Source organism: Panthera pardus, unplaced genomic scaffold, assembly GCF_024362965.1.
Source record: "Panthera pardus isolate Hobbes unplaced genomic scaffold, ASM2436296v1 HiC_scaffold_1, whole genome shotgun sequence".
NCBI classification, from domain to species: Eukaryota; Metazoa; Chordata; class Mammalia; order Carnivora; family Felidae; genus Panthera; species Panthera pardus.
In genome coordinates this window covers 72,311,699-72,334,683 of record NW_026526654.1, presented here as the reverse complement: position 1 = coordinate 72,334,683, position 22,985 = coordinate 72,311,699, and the positions used below count along the sequence as shown (strand labels likewise).

Sequence of the window (22,985 nt, the reverse complement as noted above, 5' to 3'; positions counted from 1 at the left end):
CAAACACATTACGGCTTATGCGGTCTTAAATGTGCTTTAAAGGCATAACTCCTACAGGTCGGGAAAGTTGGAAACCCTGATGTAAAAAGCGGTTGTCCTAATTTTTTTTCTTTACTTTCTTCTTTTTTAAATTAGAGTACAGTCGACGCACAACGTTACATTAGATTTAGGCGTACGACGTAGTGACTCAACAAGTTTATGCATTTTGCTCTGCTCCCCACAAGTATAGCTACCATCTGCCCTGATTTTCTTTCTTTCTTTTTTTTTTTTTTAATTTTTTAAACGTTTATTCACTCTTTGACAGAGAGAGACAGAGCGTGAGTGGGGAGGGGCAAAGAGAGAGGGAGACACAGAATCTGAAGCAGGTTCCAGGCTCTGAGCTGACAGCACAGAGCCCAACACCGGTCTTGAACCCACACACCGTGAGATCATGACCTGGGCCAAAATTGGATGCTCAACTGAGCCACCCAGGTGCCCCTACCCTGATTTTCTTTATGCTGAGTTCTACCATTAGCTTAGGAAAAACCTAGGATTACATGATTGTTCAATAAGAAATTCACTGAAGCTTGCTTATGCACAATATTTAAGGCTATAGTAGAGATCTATGAATAAGGGCTGACATTGGGTCTGTGCTTACTATGTGCCAGGTACTTTATTCATCTTATACAACATATCACAACCACCCTACAGGGTAGGAACAAGTTTTCCAATCACTATCAAATAAGCGAACTAAGGCACGGAGGTGGGAAATCATTTATACACAATGACAGAGCTTGTCATGGGGCTGGGCTTCCTGTGCTTGTGATCTAAGAGTCGTGTGCTGCATTGACACTATCCGATGGGGGCAAGGGGGAGACGAGGGCCAGCTCTGTAGGGAGATCCTGGAACGGAATTTCCGAGCAGCCACTGCTAAGCTGTGTCTTTTGGAAATGGTAAGGTGTTTCTCAATTAGAGAAGGAGGTCTGTGCTCCAGACATGGAATAGCACGTGAAAAAATAAAAATGTTTGCCATTTGGGGCACTTGGGGTGTCTCAGTCGGTTGGGTGTCCAACTCCTGATTTCTGCTCAGGTCATGGCCTCATGGTTCATGGGTTGGAGCCCCAGGTCAGTGTTGTCATCACAGAGACTGCTTGGGATTCTCAATCTCTCTCTCTCTCTCTCTCCCTCTCTCTCCGCCTCTCTCCTCTCTCTCTTAAAATAAATAAATAAACTTTAAAAATGTTTGCGTTTTAATCAAAGCAAGGTTATGGAAGGCTTGGTGGGGGAGATTGGGTGGGAGAGCTATACTGAAGAGAAGCCTATCAACACCGTGTTTTTAAAAACGAGATCACTCGAGAAAGTGTGTGATCTATTTTGGGTTCTTTTAGTTATGCACAGAGAAGCAAATTCATCCTCATTTTTCTAGAGGAGACAGGAATGTGATGCTTCAGGAAGAAATGCAAAGTGTTCTGCTATTATCTTCTTATAGGACTATGCTCCAGTAAATTATGTTTCCATTAGGGGAACCCCTCTTACCTAAATCTGGATTTAGCCCACTGGGTGCTTATAGATTATAGGATGATGTCACAGACTTGAATATGCTGAGCTGGTATTTGCAAAGGTGGTGAGGACTGAGAGAGATCAGAGGTTTGATCCTTTCACCACCTGTGCTGGATACAACACTGGGAAAGGAGGCTGGGCAGCCCAGCATACGTGGGGTTGGGCTGTCAGTGTCTCCCAAGTTGGGGAATCAAGAAAAAGGACCTGATGGGCCTCTGGCTGGTTCTGTCTGTACAGCATGTGACTCTTCATCTTGGGGTTGTGAGTTCAACCCCCACGTTGGCGGTAGAGTTTACTTAAAAAAATAAATTAAAAATTAAAATTAAAAAAAAAAAAGAGGGGCACCTGGGTGGCTCAGTCAGTTAAGCGTCTGAGTCTTGATTTTGGCTCAGGTCATGATCTCGAAGGTTGTGAGATTGAGCCCTGCCTGGGGCTCTGTGCTGACAATATGGATCCTGTTCGGGATTCTCGACCTCTGCCCCTCACTGCTCACACACTCTTTCTCTCTCTGAATAAATAAAGAAAGAAACAGAAAGAAAGAAAGAAAGAAAGAAAGAAAGAAAGAAAGAAAGAAAGAAAGAAAGAAAGATGCTGCCACTGTATTTCCGCAGGGGAAATATAGGCATTTGGGGCAGTTCAACATGCTGGACTGTCTTGTGTATTACAAGGTGTTTATTTAGTAGTGCTGCCCGCCCCCCCCCCCCCCACCGCCCCAGTAACATCACTATCCCCTGAGAGTCATGGTGACAACCAAAAATCAAAAACTATCCTCCTGACACACACATTCCCAAATATCCTCTGAGTGGGGTGCTACCATTTCACAGTGAGTTTAGATAGAATTTTAAGTTAATGTCCTGAAACGTCCATATATCACCTGCAGTAAAATAGAGAATTAACTGATTTTCAAAAAAAAAAAAAAGGATACCACATCAGAACCGGAAATCATGATTCAGATTGCAATTAACCCCCCCTCCAAAATCCGCCCATGTCCCCAAAATTCATATATGGATTTGGAGGAGTGTCAACTGTTCAAACTATATAGTACTTAGCACAAAACAGGCACTCAATAAATATATACGGTACATACGTGTGGTATAATTGGAAGGATACATAATCTGATTGGGTTAAAATATACTGACCTCTGATGAGTATTGTTTTATAGCTAATTGTTTGCACGCCTGTCTTTCCCTCCAGAATGAAGCTATTGTAGTTAGGGATCATAACTTATTCACTTTTATCTCCCACAGGAGACCTGCAAATAATAGGAAGTATCTTGAACACAGGAAAGGTCAATATCAATGGAAAGATAATAAGTAGTTGAATTAACTGGTAGTATTGCTAATGTGTTGCTCCCATGACTCCTGGCTGTATTTCAGAATCATCTGGGGAGAGGGAGTATTGTTAAAACTCCAGATTCCTGAGCCTCACATCAGACCCTCTGAAATCAGAGTCTCTGGGGCTGAATGGGCAGCATTTGTATTTTTGTCAAATTCCCCAACTGGCTCCAATATGCCTGCCTGGGGGGGGGGGGGGGGGGGGAATCTGCATTAAGCAACATCCCAGTGATTCGCATAACCTATCAGGATTACTAGTTTAAAGGAAGCGCAGCTGCATCCAGTCCTCATGCTGGGCGCTGGTGCCCCCTTAAGGTTTTGAGGCTGGTTGTTACGCAGCATGTTATAGCAAGAACTAACCAATACTCCCTCAGAAAGTCATTGAAGGAGGCGCTTCAGCAAAAGATGAAGTAAACTAAGAAAGAGGAATATGTAAGCAGTATAGGAAGAAATATAAGCAACATAGGAGAGAGGTGCCCTTAGGAAGACATGAACAGAGATCCCAGGATAGCGGTATTTACCATGTGCATTGCACAACCAGTCCAGAGCAGGTGAAGAGCTCCCAGGGAAGCCTCCCTCAGGAAGGTGAAACGGATAACACGAGAAGCATCTCAATATCTTCAGAGGAGAGATCTAGACCTTTAGGGAGTTTTCGTTTAATTTCTCTGTTATTGGTACAGTACCTCTTATCAAAGCCTGGTATCTTCCTGCCCAAACCTTTTGTTTTATTTCTCCGGAACACATCTCCGGAGGTAGGTGAGACAGGCACCTAGCTTCCAGTGTTTGTTGTTATTGTCTTTTTTTTTTTTTTTAAGTGAACGCTACCCCCAATGTGGGGCTCAAATTCATGAACCTAAGATCAAGAGTCACATACTCTACCGACTAAGCAAGCCAGCCAGGCACCCCACCTGGCTTCTTAAACAGATTTTCAACCAATCTTCCTTACTTTACCTGTTTCCTTCTACTCTCACCTCCAGAGAAATCTGGTGCAATCAACCACCGATTGGGGGAAATGGGTAGATTCTGTAGCATAAAAGAGGTTGGTCCCATTTTCCTGGTCTGCTAATACCTTATCACTCACCCATTGTCCATCCAGCCTCCAAAATGTTTTCATCTCTTCTTCCATTCTGTCCAACTTTATGCACTTAGGCCTCTTTTTATTATTATTATTTTTAAAGTTGTTTATTTATTTTTGAGAGGGAGAGAGGGAGAGAGGGAGAGAACGAGGAGGGGAGGGGCAGAGAGAGAGGGAGACAGAGAATCCAAAGCAGATTCTGGGCTCTGAGCTGTCAGCACAGAACCGAATATGGGGCTCGGATTCACGAACCGTGAGATCATGACCTGATCTGAAGTTGGATGCTTAACCGACTGAGCCACCCAGGGGCCCCTGGCCTCTTTTTTTTTTTTTTTTTTTTTTAAGGAAAAAAAAATCCTTTTACAGTCATTTAGTGAGGTTTCAGGAAGGAAGGTAGATGGCATGTGTTCCGTCTGTTATCTTTAGACAGAAACCCCGGTATAGGTTGCAAGTATGATATATTTCAAAAGTTTTTGTTATGGAAAGTTTGAAATATATACAAAATACATATCATGTTAACAACCCATCGCCACATTACCTATCACCAGTTTCAACAACTACCAATTCAAAGTCTATCTTGTTTCAATCCACATCCCTACCTATTTGCCCCACCTCCTGGATTATTTTGAGGCAAATCCCAGGCATTATATCATTTCATCTGTAAATCAGTGATGGATTTGAAGTGTTTGCATAACTACCTCAAGTAACGAATTTCTGATTAGGGTACTTCAAATGCTAACTAATCCCTCCCCTAGAGAGTGGGTTCCTAATTAGGGTACTTCAATGTGCACAGCCTCTAGGGTGTAGATTAAAGTTAATTTACACACCCATACATCACACACTGTTAATACTAAAGTATTTTAAAATAAATCGTTATACAGACAATTCGACGCAGTGAAACTCAGAGGTCTAGGAGAATTAATGTGTTTTGTTGGCCAACTAGACAAAACACGCAGAGCTGACAGGTGCATTTTGCCCTTGGGAGAAGAAGAGAAGAGAAATACAGTAAAACCTTGGGTTGCGTAAAATGTATGCAATAAAATGCATATGTCTATTATAATTTATATATACATAAATGTATGTATGTATATATATACACAAACATGTGTGTATGCATACATATGTGTATGCATACATACACATATATGCATATGTGTATATATACACATACATTTATTTATTTATTTGTTTGTTTGTTTATACATAAATTTATTGCATAAATGCATAGAGTTGGGTTGTGTAAAATGTGGGAATAAGGCTGTGGCAGTGCAACTGATGAGTCTGTTTAATGACAGACCATGCGATTTCACGTGTCCACGAAATCCTCAAGAGGAGGCAAAAGCAAGTGTGACTGGGTAGGTTCCTTGTTATAGTTGCACAAAAAGAAAAAGATTCCATTGAGCCAATAGATCGGGGTGATCCTGTTACTGATAGTGAAAGTCATCTACACCATAACCTTCCTCTCTCTCGTCTCCCTCACACCAGTCATGAAGGTTTTCAAAGGTAAGGGTGGGTTTAATTTATCTTTCTTTATATTTTGTATTTTCTTTATTATTTAGTATCCTATTGCGGTAGTGTAATCATTTTTATAGGAGTATTTTTGGGTTGTGAAATGAACGTCTGAGTTTCCATTATTTCTATGGAGAGATTCGCGTTGATACACAAGTGCTTTGGATTACAAGCATGTTTCCCGAATGAATTATACTTGCAAACCAAGGTTTTACTGTATTAGGAAAAAGAGGTAATTGGCAGAGAAGGATGGAGAACTTGAGATAATGTTGGGCACACCACAAGAAATAAAGACAATTGTTACTACAGGATTAGGGCTCAGAGAGGGTCAGCCTGGCTATTTATATTTAATAATTGTTCTTATGGAAGTAAGAATTGAAAACATTAGAGCGAGGGATTTGTCCAACTAAAGACAGGAGAAAGAGACCAGAATGTACCGAGTTAGGGGATGGGGAGACTAAAAGTGGTACCTATTTGACAGGAAGGGAGTTGGGTTATGATACTTGCAATTTCCATTACGATACTTTATCATGGAGAGTGTAGTATAAATTTTGTATAAGCTATGCCCTCAGAGTAGGGTTTTTTTTTTCTAAAATTTTTTTTAACGTTTATTTTATTTTTGACACAGGGGGAGACAGCATGAACGGGGGAGGGTCAGACAGAGAGGGAGACACAGAATCTGAAACAGGATCCAGGCTCTGAGCTGTCAGCACAGAGCCCGACGCGGGGCTCGAACTCACGGAACGTGAGATCATGACCTGAGCCGAAGTTGGATGCTTAACCGACTGAGCCACCTAGGCGCCCCCCTCAGAGTAGGGTTCTTAACCACTTGTACCATGGACCTTTTCTTTAGACTTCCTCTCAGAATAATGTTTTAAAATGCATACACTAAAATATATAGGATTATAAAAGAGCTAATTATGTTGAAATATAGTTATCAAAATATGTTTGAAATGTAATATAATAATAAGAGCTCTTACTTTATTGACACATTAAATAATAAGATCTAGTGGCAGGTCTAATAATTACTGTAATTTTCAAATAGTAATGAGCATAAATTATATTTTGAGATATCTGCAACAACATTCTAATGGGATATGAAAATAGCTGTGACTTCTGTGGGTGACAAAGTCATAGTACTGCTATTAAGACTGTGTTGGGGGGGGCGCCTGGCTGGCTCAGTCAAACGTCTGACTACAGCTCAGGTCATGATCTCGTGGTTCCTGAGTTCGAGCCCCACATCAGGCTCCGGGCCGTGGAGCCTGCTTCGGATTCTGTGTCTCCCTCTCTCTCTCTCTCTCTCTGCCCCTCCTCTGCTCTCTCTCTCTTTCTCTCTCAGAAAATGAATAAAACACTAAATTTTTTTTTTAAAAACAGACTGTGTTGGGATGTACACATTAATAAATGAAGGAAATGCTAATTTTCTGTTAGAGGTAAGTGGAAATAAGGATATGTTTTCCTCTCTAAGTTCACAGACACTCCCCCACCCTGAACTCTTTCGCAGACACACCTCCTCTCTTAAAAAGACCCTGACCTCAGGTTGAGACCCTACATTCCAACGATAGACAGTTGAATATAGCTGAGCCTTGAACAGCTTGGGGGTTAGGGGCACCAACCCGGTATATGTATATGAAAATCCACATATAACTTTTGACTTCCTCAAGCTTAGGGGCACCTGGGTGGGTTAAGTGTCAGACTCTTGATTTCAGCTCAGGTCACGATCTTACGGTGTGTGAGTTCAAGCCCTACATCGAGCTCTGTGCTGACAGCACGGACCCTGCTTGGGGTTCTCTCTCTCTCCCTCTCTCTGCCCCTCCCCGGCTCTGTCTGTCTCTCTCAAAATGAATAAATAAACACTAGAAATATTTTTTAAAAACATACTAATTGCCTACTGCTGACCGAAGCCTCACTGATAACGTAAACAGTTGATTAACACATATTTTGTATGTTATCTATATAGTACATGTTCTTACAATAAATTAAGCTAGAGAAAGGAAAATGTGATTAAGAAAATCATAAGGAAGGAAAAAGGGGGAGGCACCTGGCTGGCCCACTGAGTGGAGCAGGGGACACTTGACCTCAGGGTTGTGAGCTCAAGCTTCACGTTGGTCAGAAAGCTTACCAAAAAAAGAAAAAAAAAAGACGAAAGGAAAAGACACTCATAAGGAGGAGAAAATACATTTACAAAAGTGTACTACATTTATTGAAAAATTCCATGTAGAAGTGGACCCCGCAGTTCAAACCCGTGTTGTTTAAAGGTCAAATGTATTTAATTCAATAGCTGTTTATTCAACACCAGTCTGTGCTAAACATGAAGAAGAAAAGAGCTGCAAGGTGGGGCGCCTGGGTGGCTCAGTCGGTTAAGCAGCCTACTCTTTTTTTTTTTTCTTGTTTTAGTGTTTATTTTAGAGAGAGACAGAGTACCAGTGGGGGAGGGGCAGAGTGGGGGAGGGGCAGAGAGAGAGAGGGAGACACAGAATTCGAAGCAGGCTCCAGGCTCCGAGCTCCGAGATGTCAGCACAGAGCCCGATGCGGGGCTCGAACTCACAAGCTGTGAGATCATGACCTGAGCCACAGTCGGGCGCCTAACTGACTGAGCCACCCAGGCACCCCTGCAGTCCCTTCTTAAGCCACTCCCCTATCACTCCATCTCAATCTTTGTGTCTTGGAAAAAAACCTTCTTTCCTACCCTATGTTTTACAGCTTCTTCTTGAATGTCCTCGCCTCACTTCTGACACATACACACACATACACTTCACAAGGTCTATTCCTAGTTCTTTTTTTTTTTTAGATGATATTTGTAAGTAATCTCTACACCCAACATGAGGCCTGAACTTACAACCCTGAAGTCAAGACTCACACACTCTACCAACGGAGCCAGTCAGGTGTACCCTATTAATTTTTTAGTTCACAACTTAAACAGGCTTCTAGGAAGTCTTCCACAACTCTCCCCAGCTGCACAGTACAGTAAGTGCAAAGTATTTAACCAGCCCTCTTTTGTTTTTAAAAGGTCTTTTTAAAGTAATCTCTATACTCAACATGGGGGCTTGAATTCACAACCCCCAGATCAAGAGTCCCATGCTCCACTGACTGAACCAGCCAGGCGCCCAGAACCAGCCCTCCCTTGATGACATTTGAAGTGGTCTCTCCAGTTTTTCATCAATCCCAGCAATGCAGATACACACACACACACACACACACACACACACACACACACACACCATGTGTTTTTATACTTGTACTAACATCTCTGATAGATCCATTTCTAGACGTGAAATGGCTAAGACAAATGTACGTTTCACATTTCAATCAACACTACCAGTTGTTCTCAAGAAGGTGCCATAGAGGACCTGCTTTCTCACACTCTTAACAATACTGGATATTACCAATCTTTTCAATATTTGTTAATATTTTCGTAATATGGCAATAACCACATTGCTAACTTTGCATATCTTTGATTATTGATGAGATTGAACATTTTACCATTCTCTGATTTAAAATGTAAGATGTGGGGCACTTGGCTGGCCCAGCTGATTACATGTCCAACCCTTGATTTTGGCTCTGGTCATGATCTCATGGTTCGTGAGTTCAAGCCCTGCATTGGCCTCTGTGCTGGCAGCTTGGAGCCTGCTTGAGATTCTGTCTCTCCCTCTCTCTCTCTGCCCCACCCCCATTTGTTCTCTCTCTCTCTCTCTCTTTCTCAATACATAAGTAAGTAAATAAATAAATAAAATGTAAGATGTGATTACTTTGTCATTATAGATAGAAGGCTATGCTACTGAGAGGAGAAGAAAATTAATCTTTCTACTAAAGAATAAAGGAGATGGGGGTGCCTGGGTGGCTCAGTAGGTTAAGTGTCTTTGACTCAGGTCATGATCTCACAGTTTGTGGGTTTGAGTCCCACATCAGGTTTTGCACTGGTTCAGAGCCTTTTTGGGATTCTTGCTCTTTCCTGTCTCTCTGCCCCTGCCCCACTTGCATTTTCTCTCTCTCTCTCTCTCTCCCAAAATAAATATACTTTAAAAAAAAAAAGAATAAAGGAGATGGGGCACCTGGGTGGCTCAGTCAGTTGAGCCTCTGACTCCTGATTTTGGCTCAGCTCACGATCTGGGGGTTGGGGGATTGAGCTCCGAGTTGGGCTCTGTGCTGACAGTGTGGAGCCTGCTTGGGATTCTCTCTCTCTTCTCTCTCTCTCTCTCTCCCTCTGCCCCTCCCCCCCACTTGCACTCTCTCTCTCTCTCTCTCTCTTTTTCAAAAGAAAGAAAGAAAGAAAGAAAGAAAGAAAGAAAGAAAGAGAAAGAAAGAAAGAAAGAAAAGGAGCATTTTAGGAAGGAAAAGCACTTTCCCAACTTTGACACAAATGGCATTCATGCCCAAAGCACCTCTTGGAGCAAGCAGAACATTTTAAACCACATTAAAGCTAACTCATATATATCTGGCCACTCTGCTTCGGAATTATTACTGAAGAGACTGCAAGATCCTGTAATTGGTAAATTTTCTGATATGTAAGCTGTACGATCATCAAAGAATAAGCTTCCACCCGGTGTGCACATCTTGGGTTCTAAATTTTATTCTCCAGTAAGAGAAACCAGGGTTTCTGAAAGAAATGATTGATTCTGGGCTAGGGCAGGGACAGGATGAGCCTGGAGCATCTTACGGTACCAGACAACAAGGAAATACTTTAAAAGGATGGGAACACGTCAGAAGGACACAAGAGCCAACCCGAGAAAGCTTCCAAAGGCTAAAGGAAGAACAACTTGAGAAACAAATAAATAATAATGGTGTTAATACTTTGGTTTCTCTTCACATCAAATAAATCTTTTGCCTTTTACTAAAAAAATAAGAAGTAAAAAATAGTAGTGTTAGATTATAAGCCATAAAAGAAAACAAATATCCCTAGGTCCATCCTGATGTAAATAATTGAATACATAAACGTGAGGGAGAAGGCCAACTCATCTCTCAGAAGAACTGTAACTACTAAATGTAGAAGGAATGAGGAAAATACAGAATCCCCATTAGACCATCTTGCTTCAGGCTAGACCTCAGATGGCTGTTACAATCAACTGGCAAGAGTTTGCGGAGATAGGATGTTAGCAGTCTCAAAGCACCTCTCCAAGATAGTTATCATGACAAAGAGAAAAATCGTAAGGTTACAGTTGGCAAACTGGTCAGATCCCACCTTAACCAAGTGATCAAACTTCACTAGTAGTAAGTCATGTTGACATCGTGTACCCCTAATATGAAGTAACGAGAAGAGTACTTCACCTCTGGTATGTTCTTCCTCCGAGCCTGTAACCTCACTCCAACCATGAGAAAAACATTGGACAAACTCAAATTGAAGGATATTCTAAAAATGGCTGACAAGTACTCCTCAAAAGAGTCCATGAAAGACAAGCAAAGACTGAGAAACCAGCACGGATTGGAGGAGACTAAGAAGACGCAGGAACTAAATCCAACATGGGATCTTGGGTTCTAGGCTGGAAACACGAAAAGGACATCACGGGGGGCAATGGTGAAACTCAAAGACAGTCTGTCGCTTAATTGATAGTATTGAGCCATGTCCATTTTCTGATTTTGATCGTGAATTATGGTTATATAAAATTTTGACATTGGGAGGAAGCTGGATGAAGATCTATGTAAACTCTATATTACTTTAGCAACTTTTCTGTTGGTCTAAAATTATTTTAGAAAAAAATAAAAATAAAAATATTAGTTACAAATAAGAATAAGCCTCATCTGAAGAGTACTTTTCATAGCGCACATTAAAAAAACACATGCTCCTGGGGCACCTGGGTTGGTTCAGTTGGTTCAGCGTCTGACTCTTGATTTTGGCTCAGGTCATGATCTCACGATTCTTGAGTTCGAGCCTTCCATCTGGCTCTGCACTGACAGCATGGAGTCTGCTTGAGATTCTCTCCTTCTCTCTCAGCCCCTCCCCACTCTCTCATCGGATGCTCTCTCTCTCAAAAATAAATAAACATCGGGGCGCCTGGGTGGCTCAGTCGGTTGAGCGGCCGACTTCGGCTCAGGTCATGATCTTGCGGTCCGTGAGTTCGAGCCCCGCGTCGGGCTCTGTGCTGACAGCTCAGAGCCTGGAGCCTGTTTCGGATTCTGTGTCTCCCAATCTCTGACCCTCCCCCATTCATGCTCTGTCTCTCTCTGTCTCAAAAATAAATAAAAGTTAAAAAATTTTTTTTAAAATAAATAAACATCAAAAAAATCTTATTAAAAAAAAAATGCCACATCCTCCTGATCATGGCTATGCAGAGGATTTGAATCTTATTCAGAATTTCCCCTAGTACTGGAATGCTCTTTATCTAAACTATGTGCTTTCAAAAAATGCTGAAATGTCTTTTTAAATTTTATTTTTAATTTTTTCTTTTTTTCAAAGTTTATTTATTTATTTTGAGACAGAGAGAGAGAGCGCACGCACAGGGAAGGGGCAAAGAGAGAGGGAGAGAGAAAATCCCAAGCAGGCTCCGCACTGTCAGCGTGGAGCCGGACGCGGGGCTCGAATCCACAAACCGTGAGATCATGACCTGAGCGGAAATCAAGAGTCAGAGGCTTTTTTAAAAAATTAAAAAAAAAAATTTTTTTTGATGTTTATTTATTTTTGAGAGACAGAGTGTGAGGAGGGGAGGGGCAGAGAGTGGGAGACACCAAAACCGAAGCAGGCTCCAGGCTCTGAGCTGTCAGCACAGAGCCCAACATGGGGCTGGAACTCATGAACCAGGATCATGACCTGAGCTGAAGTTGGCCGCTTAGCCACTGAGCCACCCAGGCGCCCTAAGAGTCAGAAGCTTTAACCGACTGAGCCACCCAGGCACCCCTCTTCTGTCATCTTCTGAGTTTATTGAGTCCCTGTTGTTCATTCAGAAAATAATTCTTACCAACTTGAACTAATGTATGACAGAGCGGACCCGTCCCTGATCTGGGATCTGAGGCTCTTGTTTCCGCTCTGCCATAAATGAACAGCAAAATCACTGGCAAGTTACTCCCTCTGGGCCTCAATTTCCCACACTTATCCAGTGGGAGAATTAGAAGAAGATATTTGTCTTTCTCAACTTGAGAATCCGTGCTTTGTTCTTCGTAATTCCCGACTTGGCTTGGCCTTCCCCTTCGAGTGAGGCTAACAAACTTTGGCCTAGAAGTCACTTGCCAAAATATAAATGCCAGATTGTGGCTCAGTGTGGCAACACATTAACCAAAATCTATTTATGTGGCGGAGGTAATCAGAGCCTTAATCTGTAATAGCTCAGAAAGTTTAATAAAGAGCTCTTTTGGAAAGATCTTAATCTCATTGAAATCTCTTGATGTGACACAGCAATGAATAGCGATGGGCTACTTTCACATGGTGAAATTCGACCCATTCAAATCAGAAAGTTCATTTTCGGACATTGCAGACTCCCTTCCTATGTAGGCGTTATCAGCAGTCAGAAGTATGGCACACCAGCTCCTTTCTTTTCTCTTCGTTCCCTGATCCCTGCTGGTGACGGTATAGGGGATAGAGACAGACTCCCAGTCAGAAAAACCAGTGGCCTAAGTCACCGATCTCTGGATTATCACAAAGCGACTAGTCTAGAAGAACAGTTTTGCGTGTGCCCGTAACGACACTGGAAAAGTCACTTCCCTTTCCACTTGCTGTTTCTCACTTACCAGCCCATTTTTAAAATTCTTTTTTCATTGTGGCCACTGTGGCATTTGTTCCACTGAGCTTTCTGGCTTTAATATTTCCCCCCCTCAGTCTGTCCCAAAGAGCCCTACCAATTAGCCTCCAGGAACTCTTTGATTGCACTGTTATGTCCACTCTTTAAACTCTTTAATGATTTTTCGTCTAAACATTAACTACCATTCCAAAGTTCCTACGTTTGCCGTCATCCCACTGGTACATCTCACTAAACCCTAATGAAGAAATTCCTATTCCCTTTACTCCAGATTATCCATGTAATTGTTCCTAGAATCTACTCCTAAGGGGTACTGGAAAAAATACTTGCGTTTTGGAGTTGCTATCTAAGATTTCAATCCTGACTGCATCATTTATTGGCAACCTTGGAAACGTTATTAAATTCCTGCAAATGGGAGTGATATCTACCTCCGAAGATGTTCCAAAAATTCAGTGAGATAATATATGTGAGGGACATAGCACCAGGCCAGTCGGTTGAGAAGGACCCTTCTCTTACGACGGTAGCCGGGACACTAACCATGATAATGAGGATGGTAATTACCCAGAGACTCGTATGAACAGAGCAATCCCCTCTACTGACCTCAGTCACCAGACCATACCCCTTCCCCTTTCCTGCACCTTTAGCTAACATGTGCTCTTTTCCTGGGATGTTATGTGGTCCTCTGTGGCTTGAGAACGGAGCATTCCTCCTTCAAATGTTTGGAGTATCTTTTTATAATTGGATTTCATTTTATGCATCCTATTTTATTGTTTTTATTTTATTGCTTTTACTTTTTTAAAGATTGATTTATTTATTTTACACAGAGAGAGTAAGCACGAACTGGGGAGGCACAGAGAGAGAGGGAGACAGAAGACCCAAAGCAGGCTCTGGGCTCTACCCGCTGAGCCAGCCAGGTGCCCCTGGAGTATCTTTATGATGCTCATGGTCTGCACTTTATCATACAATTTTTATTGTAGTAAGATCTACCCCTTAGCCATTTTAAGTGCCTGGCTCAGTGCTATTAAGTACATTCACAACTTACTATCACCGTTAGCCAGAATTTTTTTTCGTCTTCCCAAACAAACTCTGTACCCATTAAATAATAACTCTCCACTCCCTCCCTGCTGCAGCCCCTGACAACCACGATTCTACCTTCTGTCTCTTTAAACTTCACTATTTTAGGTATATCACGTAAGCGGAAACCTACAGAATGTGACCGTTTGTGTCTGGCTTACTTTACCTAGCATAATACCCTCAAGGTTCGTCCACTCAGCTCTTCTTAGGGCTGAATTCTATTCTATTGGACATATATGTCACATTGTGTTGATCTGTTCACAGACATTTGGATTGTTTCCACCTTTTGGCTATTGTCATTTTATTGTATTTTACATTCGACAGCATTTATTGAAGTATTTTTTAAATTTTTAATTATTTTTTTTACACAGATCTTTTTTTTTTAAATGTTTATTTATTTTTGAGAGAGACAGAGACAGAATGCGAGTGGGTTAGGGGCAGAGAGAGAGGGAGACACAGAAGCAGAAGCAGGCTCTAAGCTCTGAGCTGTCAGCACAGAGCCCCATGCGGGGCTCGAACTCACAAACTGTGAGATCATGACCTGAGCCGAAGTTGGACACTCAACTGACTGAGCCACCCAGGCGCCCCTTTAATTTTTATTTTTGAGAGAGAGCGTGCAAGCTGGAGAGAGGCAGAGAGAGAGGGAGACAGAGGACCCGAAGAGGGCTCTGCACTGACAGCAGAGAGCCTGATGTGGGGCTTGAACTCACAAACCGTGAGATCATGACCTGAGTCGAAGTCAGACGCTCAACTGAGCCACCCAGGCACTCCTACATTCTGCAGCATTTTATATCTTTATTTTCACACCTGTTATGTTTTATCACACCAATACACAGAATCCCAGGAAGAGAATTAGGAAAGAATTTTTATTTTATTTTGGGCCATTTACTCATTTTGTGGCAACCACAAAGACTGGGATTTCTGAGTAGACAATGTTAAGTCATCTACCCCCCACTTTAAAAAATTTTTTTTAATGTTTATTTATTCTTGAGAGAGAGACAGGGCACTAGCAGGGAAAGGGCAGAGAGGGAGAGAGAGGGAGACACAGAATCTGAAGCAGGCTCCAGGCTTTGTTTTTTTTAATGTTTATTTATTTTTGAGAGAGAGGGAGAGAGACAGAGTGCGAGAGAAGGAGGGACAGAGAGCGAGAGAGACACAGAATCTGAAGTAGGCTCCAGGCTCCGAGCTGTCAGCACAGAGCCCGATGCGGGGCTCGAACTCACGAACCATGAGATCATGACCTGAGCTGAAGTTGGACACTCAACCAACGGAGCCACCCAGGCGCCCCCAGGCTCCAGGCTTTGAGCTGTCAGCACAGAGCTTGATGTGGGGCTCGAACTCACAAACTGCAAGATCATGACCTGAGCCAAAGTCGGACTCTCAACCGACTGAGCCACCCAGGCACCCCAGCCATCTACCCCTTTTGTTTTCTTTTCCAAAAGAGAAAAAGCATATTTTTCAAATATGATGTCAGTGTGATCTATTTTTTTAAGTGATAAGAGCAGAAAAAGGATACATAAGGAGTGGATGCTTCATGAAAAAAGTAGGGGAGGGAGTAATAAATAGTGTGTTTCTTCCGAGTTCTAAACCATTCATGAGATACACTCTAAAAAGTATGGCATATGGAGACCGCAGTATTACGTTTACTAGGAATAAGGCTGATTTTGGAGAATGCAGCTTTCCTCCACTTGCGGGTAGATGGCCCTCTGAATTCTGCACCACAGATTTGGGCCGATCTACCCAGCCACCCACAGACAGTGCTGGCCTGACACAGCTCTCTTCCTCCAGGAAGCTACACATTTCAGCAGACATGCAGTCTGGTTAAATGCTTGTCTTTTATATCCCCAACCCCTTTCTCGGCCAGGGCATCCATCACGCTGTGCAGCAATGGAATCTTTCTCTCTTCTCCACGAGCACGTGCCATTGTCCATTCTTCTCCTCAACCAAGTGGCTTCATTAAGCACCTATTTGGGAGCTAGCAATATGCTAGGTCTTGGGCACAGGCAACTGTGCTGACACAATCTCTATTTACCCTTAAGATCAGGATCGGGAATACCGTAAAGGAAGTCAACAGAGTGCTGCGTTGTCTAGACAGGAAGCGGGGAGAGAGGCTTTCTTGGGGAGTGACTTCTAAGGTGACACAAGGCCAGGGAGAGCCTCCCCGGTGTATTTACATTCTGGTGTCTAGCAGAGGCCTGGCATATGGCAGAGCTCGCCAATGCTAAACGATGGATGAGTGATAGCCGTAAAGACACTTCATACGCTATAAACACAGCGCTCAAGTGTTAACCATTCTCATTTGCTGCTATGGGCAGATCTACTTTTATTCTACATCCCTGGGATGCCCAAAGCGATGTTGAGACAGACCACAGGAAAAAGACATTCATTAAGGATCTGCCCATTTGGACAGGGCTCCTTCTCACCAGGAGTGAGCCTGGAGCTGTCAGGTAGAGAACTGAGCCCCGAGCCACCAGAGAGGAGGCCCTTCTATCCCAACATCCGCCTGTCCCCATTTCCACCTGAGAAGGCAGGAGTCTACTACACGGTGATGACGATGTTTATGGATCTTGGAGGATGTGAGGACAATACATCATAAATAAAATGAAGTATTCCGTTCCACTGATGGATGGTTAATGGTAGCAGATGAGATACCGTAAAGGAGCAAGCTGCCAGTCCCAAGCAAATGGTGGATAGCGAATGGCGCACTAAATGCCCTTCCTGACATCAGGGCCCTGGGGAGGAGGACAGAGAAAGGAGACGGACATTATCTTTGAAGTACATAGGATGCGCCGGTCACTGTGGTGGACGTCGCCTCTTTCGATTCTAACACCTGCAAGTCCAGCAAGATGGGAATTAGAAGCCTCGTTCACAAGGGAGGAAACAGGCTGAGAGATTAAGCCGTGTTCTCAGAATCACAGCGCCTACTGACAAAGCAGGGATCTGAACTGAAGCTTCTGACTCCAAAGCAGAGAAGAAAACCAAAGAAACGAGAGAAAAGTACAGGATGGGCACTGCAGAATTGTCAACAATTCAGGAGCTGGCGAGCAAAGGAATCATCAGTGCATTTGTTTGCTTCTTTGCTCTCTGAACTGTTCAGTAAATACAGCATACAAAGCTAACTATTTTAGACCAGCTGTCGCTTGACACTTACCTATTTTTTAAAAATGCCTCCTGTATTTTTATTACATTTTTAAGTATTTATTTATTTTTTATTTTTTTTTTAAGTTTATTTATTTTTGACAGAGACAGAATGCAAGCATGAGCTGGGGAGGTGCAGAGAGAGAGGGAGACACAGAATCCAAAGCAGGCTCCAGGCTCCGAGCTGTCAGCACAGAGCCAGACGCGGGGCTTAAACTCAGGAACCGTGAGATACATGACCTGGGCTGAAGTACGACTGAGCCACCCAGGTACCCCTAAATATTTATTTTTGAGACAGAAAGAGCGCATGTGTGCAAGTGGGGGAGGGGAAGAGAAAGAGGGAGAATCTCAAGCAGTGCAGAGCCCAAGGCGGGGGGGGGGGGGGGGGGGGGGGCAAACTCACAAACCGTGAGATCATGATCTGAGCCAAAATCAAGAGTCGGTCGTTTAACCAACTGAGCCACCCAGGATTCCCTGTTGCCTTCCATTTAAAAGCAAGACAGGAACATTAAATTTGTTATGATTAAAATTAGTACAGGTAAACCACTCTCAGATATATGAAATGCTCCCTTTTAGGGGTAATGTGCCAGAGACCATGACCAAGTGTACTATGTTCAACAGGAGCACCCATATTTCATTCTCCATAAAAATACTACTGAAATCTCAGAAAACGTTAGTCCTTTCTTTCTTGTGCAGTAAACAGGGTTTTAAGAGGCTCTAAATTACAAGCGTACTCCAACAGCTGTTTGCTTTTCCTAATACAGGACAAGCTACTTCCCCTTCTCTGCCACCATCACCGATATTCTAGTTCAAGGAGATATTCAGAGACACAGTAAATTATTCACTTTGCAGAAATTGCTTAGTCCTTGAATTAATATATTCTGGAAAGCAGGTCTGCTTTAGCCCCTATGACTCTGTTACTTAGAATGAAATCTTCCTAATTTAATAGTCGATTTGCATACATGTATAAATGCATGGATTTTAAAAGCAACTTTAGGATTAAGAGGATTTTGTTGTCTTTATTTGCATAATTTAAAGTTGATTACTCAAAGAAATTTTGGATCAATTTTAAGAATGGTAACAAGGCAAGAATCTAAGGACAATACATTCTTTAGAACCAAGAATCTAAGGATAATAAATACATTCTTTAAAATCAAGTCAGTAAATGGCCAAATAAAGGATGTGTTTAACGTCAGTCTCAGCTGCGGACTTATCATCCGTATCATCTTTCGCTACTATTGGCTAAGCTCTGCCATTTCCGTTCATTCCTTAAAATATTATGAAATGTTACATACAAAAGAATATTTGTAATATAAATAATATAAAAATAAAGCACAGTAAGATGACCACCTGTGAACCTATCATCCAGCTGACTAGATTGTTAGTATTATTGAAGCTCCCTGTGTGTCCCTCCTCAAGCACATGGCCATCTCTCCTGCCTCCCTGAAATACGGTGTTGTGCTCACAATTCCCATGCTTTTTAAATCCAAGTTATGGTGTCAGGCAATATATTCAAAATTTGGCTTTTGAATTTTATGTACTTGGACCTGTATTATATGCATTCCTCTGTAACTCATTTTTCACTCAACATAGTTTCTGAAATCATCCATGTTGATGTGTATAGCTCTATGTTAGTAATTTTCATTTCGGCATAGTGTTACATTGCATAAATAAGCTATAATTTATCAGTTCTCTAGGCGACGGGCATTTTCTCCACTGTTTTTTATTACTTTGAACAGTTGTTTTTTTTTCACATTTTTAAAGTAAGCTCCACACCCAACGTGGGGCTTGAACTCACAGCCCCGAGATTAAGAGTTGTATGCTCTATCAACTCAGCCAACTAGGTGCCCCTACTGTGAACAATATGTACATGCCTCTCAGCACATATCTTACAAGGGTTTCTTTGGGTGTGTACTCCAGGAGAAATTGATTGTTCATAAGGTTATATAATTATACATGTAAAATAAATTTATATACACACAATTGTATATATTTATATTATGTATATAATGTATATATACAATTGCTATGTGTAGAATTGTTATATATGTATATAATTCCAAAAGTGGTTGCCAATTTACACCCCCTCCAGCAGTGTATAAATGACATTGCCTTTTAATTTCTCACCCATCTAAAGAGTACACAAATGTTATCACGATATGGTTTTAATTTGCATTTCCCTGAGTATTCTTTCATATATTTGTTAGCTATTTATATTTTTTCTTCTATGAAAAGCCTATCTTTGTCTTTTGGCCATATTCTTTTGGTTGATTTGTTTCCTTCTATTTGATTTTTAGGAGCTCTCTGCATATTCTATATACAAATTATTTCGTGACTATATGTAAGGTACTTATCTTTGTTTGATGCTTGTCTTTTCACTCGTGGCACTTTTTTAATTAGAATTTTTTTTTTAATTTTTTAAATGTTTTTATTTTATTTTTGAGAGAGAGACACAGTGAGAGTAGGGGAGGGGCAGAGAGAGATAGAGACACAATCTGAAGCACGCTCCAGGCTCTGAGCTGTCAGCACAGAGCCCGACATGGGGCTTGAACTCACAGACTGCAAGATGATGACCTGAGCTGAAGTCAGACGCCCAACTGACTGAGCCACCCAGGCGCCCCTAAAAGTTCTAAATGTTAACAGTCGGGGGCCGCCTGGGTGGCTCAGTTGGTTGAGTGTCCGACTTTTGATTTCAACTCAAGTCATGATCTCACAGTTTCACAGATTTGAGCCCTGTGTCAGGCTCTGTGCTGACAGCGTGAAGCCTGCTTGATATTCTCCCTCTCTGCCCCTCCCATGCTCTCTCTCTCAAAATAAAGAAAGTTAAAAAATTTTTTAAGCAAATTTATGAATCTTTTCCTTGGAGACTGATTGCTTCCTATCGTGGGGGTCGAACTCACAACCCTGAGATCAGGGGTCGCATGCTCAACAGACTGAGCCAGTCAGGTGCTCTTTTTTTCCTATTTATTACGTACTATGTTTCATTAAAGTCTTTTTTTTTTTTTTAAGTTTATTTATTTTGAGAGAGAGAGTGCGTGCACAAGTGGGGAAGGGACAGAGAGAGAGAAGGAGACAGAATCCCAAGCAGTGCAGAGCCTGATGCGGGGCTCAAGCTCCTGAATCGCAAGGATGATGACTTGAGCTGAAGTCCGACGCTTAACCGACTGAGCCACCCAGGGGCCCGTGTTTCATTAAAGTTTTAAGAAGATTGCTTCACAAAGGTCCTACATATCTAAGATTTTATTCATTTACACTTTTGATGCTACTATAAACAGTATCTTCTAAATCACATTTTATCTGTTGCTGGCATGTAGAAACACAGCTGCAAACTTGCTAAGTTCTATTAGTTCTTGTAATTTATAGATTCTTTTTTTCCAGAGAATCATACTGACAATTTCGTTTCTCCTCTTCTGTATCAATTTTCCACTGGTGTATGACAAATAATGTCGAACTTAGGGGCTTACAACAACATGCACATTATCTCCCAGTTTCTGTGGGTCACTCAGCTGGGTCTCCCTTCAAAGTTTCACAAGGCTGCAAGCCAGGCGTCAGCTAGGCTGTGTGCCTTTGCAGAGCTTAGGGTCCTCTTCCACGGTTGTTGGCAAAATTGTTATTGGAGGCTGTAGAACGGATATCCCCATTTCGTGGCAGGCTGTCAGCGGGAGGTTGCTCCCAGCTCCTGGTGGCCCTGCAGTTCCCCGCCATGTGGCCCACGCATAGGCCTTTTCATGATATGGCAGCTTCTTCAAAGCCAGTAGAATTCTCACCCAGTTGGCTAACAAGGAGTCTTACGTAATGTACTATAATCACAAGAGTGACTAATTCTTTCGCTTTTGCCACAGAACATAACCCAACGAAGGGAGTCACCTTTACCATAGTCTATTTGCTAGAAGCAAATCTCAGGTTCTCTCCACACTCCACTGTGAACTGATGTCGCTCATAAATCGTAAAAATTTTGCATCCATGAACTATCCAAAGACGAATTCTGACCCATTTCTCCTTTTTTTCCCCCTTCTGGAAATCTGATTGCACAAATACTATTTTTTTTTACTTTTTTAAAAGTAGGCTCCATGCCCAACATGGGCCTTGAACTGAGATCAAGGGTCGCATGCTCTACTTACTGACTGAGCCAGCCAGGTGCCTAACAAATGTTGCCTTCTTATACCAATCTTTACCTTGCTTTCGTACTTTTCTCTTTTCTTCTCTCTACTACATATGGATTTCTTGAGATCTATTTTCCAGTATCTAATCTGTTGTTACACTTCTTCACTAAATTTTTTTTCCAAAATCCAATCACTTTCGTCTCTTGCTCTATACTTTCTTATATATAGTTCATAGTATGAATATTTAAAGGCTTTACAAAGTCTGCTTTTGTTATCTATTTCTGCTTGTGTGCAATCACGCTGCTTTGTTTCCTTATATGTTTTATAATTTGAATCCTGAGTTTATGATGGGTTCCTTCACAGGATTTTCATTTGCCGGGGGCCTGAAACACTACTAGGCTGGGGCTGCTGTAAACTAAATTCTTGTTTTGAGTCTTTTAGAATCTTCAATCCTTTGAGTTGTATGAAATTGAGTCACACTGCTAAGCACCATAATAGAAAAATAAACAGTTCTAACTTTGGCATGAAGACCTAAAGGGCTAGAGGGGGTTAGAATAAGCTGTTTATTTTTACAAGGTTGCTTCTCGCTGGTGACCCAGACTTACACAAGGGTCATTAATTTATGGTGAAATATATAAAAATATATATGTATACATATTCAAATATATAAAACATATGTGTACGTAGATATACATATTCACAGCATATAAACCTGTCTATAAATCATCTCAACTGTTACAGCATCCTGACATCATCAGATATGTGGTTAATAATTATATTTCAAAGAAGTATGGTCACTGAAAAGAAAAATGTTGGAGAAAGCAGCCTTAAACTTATTACTAATTCTAAGATATTCTTCTTGTTAAGAATTACTAGTTGATTCTGTGAATGTTGACTTTTCTTCATGCAAGAATATTCTTCAGTTACTATATATACTTTTAAGCAATTTAACATTTATACCATTCAAATCAGATGTAATAATTAACATAATATAGGAAAACTTCTAGTAAAATTATTTAATTTAGTTATAGTATCTATCTCCAGCTTGAAACAAAAATTTCCATGGTCTTCAATTGAACTGTATGCCACTTTCTTTTAGAATGTCTTGTTTTTCATTAAAATAATTTCTAAACCACTCTATATGTTCAACCTTCTGTTTAACACTCAGATATGGATTTTTGGAAAGGCCACAGGTCACCAGCTCCATGAAGTGGCGAATTGGTCCTTGTTTTGGAAAATCTTCCAGATATTTATCCAGAAATACATGTTCATGAAATTCTGAACCATCATCATCAAAACCTAGGAAATGAGATAAAAATACATTACAATTTTCATGTAAAACCTCTCTCATAAAATTAAGATTAATGGGTTTACAGTTAAAGGCATGAACTCTGTAGTAAGACCTGGGTTTTCCCACCAATTTAACAACCGTGTGATTGTGCAAATTAAGTAAAGTTCTCTGAACATCAGTTTTCAGGTATAAAATGAGGATTAAAATAGAACCTTCCTCAAGGGGTTTCCGTAAAGATTACATAGACACAAAGCTTAT

At 41.5% G+C, this 22,985-nt stretch overlaps 1 protein-coding gene across 4 annotated transcripts in view; it reads right to left on the bottom strand.

Annotated features, from left to right (window-relative positions):
- The window catches only part of MRPS31 (mitochondrial ribosomal protein S31), a 62,830-nt gene that overhangs the window by 8,780 nt on the left and 31,065 nt on the right, over nt 1-22,985 (bottom strand). For 2 of the 4 annotated variants that reach the window (XM_053900016.1, XM_053900019.1), the window contains exon 7: nt 20,559-22,735. The exons of 1 other annotated variant lie outside the window; for it this stretch is intronic. In XM_053900016.1, coding sequence (XP_053755991.1) covers nt 22,506-22,735 — 230 coding nt within the window. In that variant the 3' untranslated portion in view covers nt 20,559-22,505. Of the gene's footprint in view, nt 1-20,558; nt 22,736-22,985 lie in introns of those variants that run through there. One more of the 4 variants, XM_019447675.2, reaches the window with a different exon arrangement.